A 7,144-nucleotide genomic window follows, 5' to 3' on the forward strand; every position below is an offset into this window, starting at 1 on the left:
TCTGTCACATAGCGAGCAAAGTGTCTAAGGACACAAGGAAGTGGAAGGGAAGTGTTGAGTGGAAAGATGACAAGGAGGGAATAGGACAAGGAGAGGACCAGTCCTGAGTTGCTAGGGGCTACGACGAGTCGGAGTCTGGAGACTGAATTCTGTGCTTTTCCATTCACTTACTGAAGCCGTATCCTACAAAAAGCAAAAGTTAAGTGTGATGACACACACCTGTAATCCCAGCTTTCTAGAGGGGCGGTAAGGAGGATCAAGAGTTCAAGGACAGCCTAGGACCCTTGTTTGAAGAGAAGAGGAGCAGGAGGAACAGGAGAAGGAAGAGGAGGAGGAGAAGAGCAGGAGCATCAGGAGGAGACAACAATAACCATTACCACCCTCCCGGGAAACAGATCCCCAGTATAGATCTGGATGTGGTGGGAAAGGATCACCGTAAGGTGCCCCTTATTTTCTGGGAGACCTGGTTCTGGGCTTTGAACCTCCACCCGCATCACTGACATTCCCCACACCAATCTAGGACTGCTCCCATAAACCCTTGAGAATTGCTCTGTCAGAAAATACTGAGGGCCCAGTGTGTGTGTTGGGCACCAGCACACTAGGCAGAGGGTGACGGCCCTGCGGCAGTGGCCTGAGTGAGCAGAACGAGTTACACACACACACACACACACACACACACACACACACCCCTTCTCCCGACCATTAAACTCTGAAAACCTTTTCTGTGATTAAAAAAAAAAAGATATGAAAATCTAAAACTACAGAGGGAGGCGGGTCATGGCTGAGTGGCTGTGGTGACTGAGGCCCAGCTAGCCTTTCCTGCTTGCCTCTGTCAGCCTCGTCTCTACTCTAGGGTAAGCCTGCTGTCCGTGTCCACCCCGCCTGCCCCTGACCCATCTCTCTCATTCTTCTTTGCATATTCATCTCAAGGTCTCTCCATGCTGCTCGGGTGGGTGGGTGTCTGTGACAGCTGGTTTGGATGTCAGCTTGACACAGGCCATTGGGAGTCTCTACTGAAAAAAATACCTTGCCAGGTGGTGGTGGAGCACACCTTTAATCCCAGCACTCAGGAGGCAGAGGCAGATGGATCTCTGTGAGTTCAAGACCAGCCTGGTCTACAGAGTGAGTTCCAGGACAGGCTTCAAAGCTACAGAGAAACCCTGCCTTGAAAAAAAGAAAGAAAGAAAAAAAGAAAGAAAGAAAGAAAGAAAGAAACTTCAGCAAGATCTGGCAAGCCTCCTGGGCATTTTCTTAATTAGTGGGAGGGTCCAGCTCATGGTGGGTGGTGCCATCCCTGGGCTGCTGGTCCTGGGTTCTATAAGAAAGCAGGCTGAGCAAGTCAAGGGAAACAAATCAGTAAGCAGCACCCTCTATGGCCTCTGCATCAGCTCCGGCCTCCAGGTTCTGCTCTGTTGGAGCTCCCGCTCTGCCTTCCTTCACGATGAACTGATGCGGAAGTGGAAGCCAAACAAGCCCTTTCACCCCCAAGTTGCTTTGGTCATGGCGCTTCATCATAGCAATGATAGCCCTAAGTAATACAGTGCCCACGAGTCCCAGGGACAATCTATGTCTGGATTCATCTGGTGGCTGAGTGATGAAAAGGGCTGGCTTCAATGTGGAGAGACAGCTTGGTGGCTCAGAGAACTCTAGCTGGAGGTAGGTTTGTGATATTTGGACCTACTGTTTGGCAGGAGGGCAGAGGTCGGTGCCTCCCCAGTCCCTGGGCAGCGTCAGAGCACAGCACAGGCTTGGCACCCTCTCTGTCCTTGCCTGTCCTCACTGGAGCCTGAGCAGCCAGCCCCTCTGAGTGATATGTAAAGCACATGGGATACTGGCTGAGCTGGATTTCCCTTCTTGGCTGAGCTCCAGCCTCTGCGACAGCCCTTGGGTGCTCTGCACCCACCCTTCCCACTCCCCCACTTACCCACCTCACGCTTTTTCTGGTGATTGCCAAGAATCAGGACAATGGGCTGGGAAGGAGACGAGGGTCCTGTGTCTGTGGAAAAAGGCAATGTGCACAGGGTAGAGACTTAATATGTGTGGGTCCTTACCTGTTCCTGGCTCCCCTGCCTTTGAAGTCCTTTTCAGGGCACAGAAGCCAGACTCAATTTAATATCCGCGCGAGCTGGTACACTTAATCTTCCAGCCAGCCCGAGGCCTCAAACATCATTTGCTTCCCAAGGAACGCAATTCCTTTTGGATTGCCCAGGGCTGATGGTGATTTCTGCTGTCAGGGCAATGCCCTCTGCTCTAGGCCAGCCCGCCCCTTATCACAGAGAAGGCCTCTGGGCAGGGGGCAAGACAGGAAAAATTCCACCTCTGCCATCTAGCTTTGATCAGTAGCTGTTGATAATGTCTTATAGTCAGCCTGGAAAGGGTTTGAAACTGTCCCCTTTCTCCCAAGTTTCCCTGATATTAGCAGGTTCTGGGGACCTTGGCCCCTCCCATGACCCCGAGGTACCTCCTCCCCTTTTCTGTCATCTATCATGAAAGGACCCAAGACTTATACTGAAAATTGATCTCTCTCTCTCCCTAAACACACACACACACACACACACACACAGAGGCATGTACAAGCTCAATAGCTTCCTATGAGAAAACGTAATAGGTTTTTCTGATTTGTATTCAATAATACACAGTGTGTGTGTGTGTGTGTGTGCGCGTGTGCTGTGGGGGATTAGACTCAGAGCTTCATACATACTGCATAATAAACATTCTACCATGGAGCTGCATCTTCAATTATATGGCTCATTTTTAATAATGAAAGTAAATATGGTTCATTGTAAAAAACATAAGACATGCAGAAAGAAACCTTTGTCTCACTCATAACCACGAACACCATCGCCTGTGTTACATAAGGGCTACCGTGTAATTAGAATCCTCTGGGATCAATTTTTTTGCTTCCTTTGTTTTTGGAGACAAGGTCTCACTCTATAGGCCAGGCTGGCCTCAAACTTAAGGCCAGCCTTCTGTCAATCAGAGGTAGAATAGAAAACGTAGTAGGAGTTCCCTAGAGAAAGCCCAGCCATCAGCTCAATCCACCTAGGCTGCCAACTCCCACAGCCCAGTGCCAGAGCTTCTCAATGACCGGAGGAATACACATGGCTCCCAGAGTCACACACAGGCTACAGTCCCAACTTCAACTCCAGGACTCACCAGTTTAGACTAGTTGCTTTGAGTTCCATCTTTATTTTCTTCAGAATGGGGCTAATGTTGATATTCAGGTTGTTAGATCTCTGATGTGCAGCCGGGTGGTGGTGGTATATGCCTTTAATCCTAGCACTAAGGAGGCATAGGCAGGCAGGTGAGTTTGAGGCCAGCCAGGTCTACAGACAGACTCCAAAAGAACCCTTCCTTGAAAAAAAAAAAGATTTCTAATGTGCGTGAACCAGTTTATGTTATGGAGTATTTTCTACTGCTGAGCCACTGAATCCTCTTATCCAGCCTTCTACATCCCACCTCCCAGCCAGGCACGTGCTGTTGCCTCCTGAGTACTCTGATGATAGCCTGTGTGTTCCAGATGTGACCCCTGTATGTCTCTAACTTTTTTGTCTATGGCCTGGACCAGGGGGTGCAGGGGCCTCAGGGCAGCAGTGCTGGAACTGTTCACAAGCCCGGAGGTCTTCAGGAAGCTGTTCCAGCTTTCTGGGCAGAATTCAGGTCCTGGAGAGGAGCCGAGGATCTAAAAGATGGAGCAGAAAGGTCCCAGGCGTTTTGTTTTTCCACAGGTGTTTTACCAGCTGGAGGGAGACATGGTTCTCAAAGTCCTGGAGCAAGGAAAACACCGGGATGTGGTCATTCGGCAAGGAGAGGTGAGGCTGACCCCAGGGGAAAGAAAGACAGAGAGCGGCAGAGCAGAAATCCACCCCAACCGTTTTTCCTGTCCATCCTCTGGACTTCCTCTGAGCACCAACATTCCCTTAGGTTTCCTGGTAGAAGCTGCGGGGGAGAATAGGGTCCAGGGTGGACAGGCAGAGCTTCCTGCTGCCCTGTGGGTCACCCAGCATACCGGGGGGGGCACTGAGGTTACCTAGAGGGATTGCAGCCATGCTGGACTTCTGTTCTCCATCCCTACAGATATTCCTCCTGCCTGCCAGGGTGCCCCACTCCCCTCAGAGGTTCGCTAACACCATGGGGCTGGTGGTTGAGAGGAGGCGGTTGGAGAGCGAGCTGGATGGGCTGAGGTAATTGCTCGCTCTTGCCCTGTGGGCTCGGTGATCAGAGGGCTAACAGCAGAGGGGCATAGTTCAAAACTATAGCAGGAGGGATCCGTGATAGACTCAAGAGAGCACTTCCTGGCCACCAAGAGACTAAAGGGCTTGGCAACAGGAGGTAGTGGAGACCCTGGATTTGCTGGTGACCAGGGAGAGGAAGTGGGTTTGGTCATGAGGGAGGAAGTGCTCTTTGGGTATGCATGACGTCTTTGGCTGGAACTGACATTTGTGCTTTCTGCAGGTCTGCTAGGAAGCTGGGGGTCGGGGGAGGGGGCAGGCAACGCAGACTGGGGAGAATGAAGGTCACATGTTTTGGTACAGGCAAATACTACTGCTTCTAGCAGCCTGGGACTGCAGAAGCTATCCTTGACCAGCGCCTGTGTCTCTACCCAGATAACAAGCATGGACATCTGGCTGGCAACAGTTATGTGCCAGGCACCAGCTAGGGGGTTCTGTGCATATTTATTTACCCTACATCCCGCATGATGCTGGGGGCTATTTTACCATCTGCTCTCTTTGAAGCTCTGGCTACTGAGGAGAAAATAGACCCAGGTAAAATAACTTAGCAGACCTGGCATTACTGATACAAAGCCAGCATGCATGCTGGATCAGCAAGGTGGAAGGGTAGAGCCAGACTCCATCTTCCTTCCTTTGAAGTCCCTTTTCCCATCAGTCTCTAGACCAGTGGTTCTCAACCTGTGGGTCTCGACCCCTTTGGGGGCTGAATGACCCTTTCATGGGTCGCCTAAGACCATTGGAAAAGCCAGGTCTTTATTCCCAGCACTTGGGAGGAAGAGGAAGGTGGACCTCTGTGAGTTTAAGGCCAGCCTGGTCTATAGAGTGAGTTCCAGGACAGTCAGGGCTACACAGAGAAACCCTGTCTCAGGGGGAAGAAGAAAACAGACGGGGGAGTGAAACATCAGGAAGGTTACGAACCCCTGGTCTAGACTATTGTGCTCTAGAAGGAGGAATACTTCAAGCTCAAAGGACCAAAGCTTTTCCAGCAACCAGAATCAGAATTCTTTGTCCTACATATTATCTTATAATGGGCATGTCTTTTTTTTTTCCTTTTCATTTTCTTTTTCTTCCTTTTTTTTCTTTTACATTCCAGCCAACATGGCGACTGAGAGGGGTGTGTCTGTGGTATGCAAGCCCCTCCCCTCTGAGTGCTTAGGCCCCATCCCATACCTACTGACTCCGCCCTTCCTAGGTCCTAGGCCCCACCTCCAACCCTCTAAATACTTCCTCTATACTAGACATCTTTAAACACTCATTTTTCAATGAGTTGAAATCACACATATTTCTTGTCAAAGTTTAGAAGCATAGAAATTCAAAATGAACTAACTTAAAATGACCTGCCACTAAGGGGAGGATTTTATAGTTTGTGAATTTAATTTTATTCCTCTTGTTCCCCCCAAGAAAACAGAACCCAAAGCCCTTTGCCATTGTTGAGCTAGGCCTAAAGTAGTGGCCTTTCTGTTCACACGTCTCCCTCATAACCCTGCGGTCTTGCTGCATGCATAGGCTTAAGTTCTGTTTTGTTTGGTTTAAAAATAAAGATTTGATGTTGAACCAGTGAGATAGCTCAGTGTCAAGGCTCTTGCTGCCCAAGCCTGAGACCCTGAGTTTGATTCCTGGGATCTGCATGGTAAAAGGTCTAAACTTTTGAAAGTTGTTCACAAAATCCTCTTCTGACCTCCACAACCCATTCCATGACATGCCCACATACCCATGCCCAACAAATTAGTAAATGTAAGAAAAAAATTCATGAGGCACTGCAGACTTCTAGAATTTACACAGTTTGAATAACTGAAGCCACATGTTCGCTGAAGAAGTTCACGAGTATTTCTAAACTGTTAAAAGGTTCCTAAAAAATATACAGCTAATGGTGATGCCATGGTCTACAGCATAATGGCTCATTGTATAGGGAGATAGCTGGCCTTAATTATAAAAGGAGGTTCTCTACAGGGCTTTATGGAGGGTACTCTAGTGAGTTATTGGTGTCCTCAATAACATTTTATAGCAAATTCAATAACGGGTTTCATCTGGCTGCTTTTGACCTTTAATAAAAGCCAGGGGCTCAACATTAAAATGCCACCCTGAAGGCCATTCCTTAGGGCACTGCGGCCCTGTAATGAAGTTTCTGGTATCCAGTTTCCTCCCAGGGTAGAAGCTGGGTGGGTGTATGATGTATCTACTGCCTGTCTGTCTCCATAGGACTGTCCCTGCTTTTCAGGCGGGAGTTGAAAACCAGACAGAACTGGACTGATCTGGAACTGGCTCAGAGATTAAGCATTCTGTGGACAGTTGCTCCCAGCACCTGTTTTGGGCCACTCCATGAGGGCTAGTGGGACACCACAGCTCTGCCTGCAGAGGGGATCCCTCTCTGTTGGGATATGGGTGGTTGCAGGGGTGACTGAGACTGTGTGTGTGTGTGCCAGAGAAAGCCAGGGCTGTGCTCAAGTCCAAGGGCAGAGGTGAACTCCGACCTCTGAAACAGAAGTCCTTTCCTCATGATGTGGTGTGGTGTGTGTGTGTTGCACTTGCTGCTGAAGTTTCCCTGTATGATGACCTAGAGCCTGAAGAACAAACTTCAAGCTGCCCGGGACTCAGGCTCAAGTTCAACTTCCTTTTGCTAAAGACAAATACACTTGAGCTGAATGTTCTCCAAGCTTCTGTCTTGAGTGTAGCCTGCCCTGCGACATTCAGGCTGTGTGATCCCACTGAATCATTGCTTCTGAGCCTGAGTTCTACCTGCTTTGCATATGCCAGGTGTAAGTGTGATCCCTGGGCTTTGCCAACAGAGATGACAAAACAGTACAGCTATGCAGTGCCTGAGCTCAGTAAAGAGCCCATAAGCAGAGCCCAGCCTGGACCAGGCTGCCCCAAAGCTGCCTCAATGGAGTATTGTTGTGGGAGCTCTTTCCGCT

General features: G+C 49.4%; 1 protein-coding gene across 1 annotated transcript in view; it reads left to right on the forward strand.

Annotated features, from left to right (window-relative positions):
* Nucleotides 1-7,144, forward strand: part of Haao (3-hydroxyanthranilate 3,4-dioxygenase) — a 15,128-nt gene that overhangs the window by 2,798 nt on the left and 5,186 nt on the right. The window contains exons 3-4 of the mRNA XM_005360743.2: nt 3,729-3,812; nt 4,078-4,184. Coding sequence (XP_005360800.1) covers nt 3,729-3,812; nt 4,078-4,184 — 191 coding nt within the window. The remainder of the gene's footprint in view (nt 1-3,728; nt 3,813-4,077; nt 4,185-7,144) is intronic.

The sequence above is a fragment of the Microtus ochrogaster genome, linkage group LG3, assembly GCF_000317375.1.
Source record: "Microtus ochrogaster isolate Prairie Vole_2 linkage group LG3, MicOch1.0, whole genome shotgun sequence".
Classification (NCBI taxonomy): Eukaryota; Metazoa; Chordata; class Mammalia; order Rodentia; family Cricetidae; genus Microtus; species Microtus ochrogaster.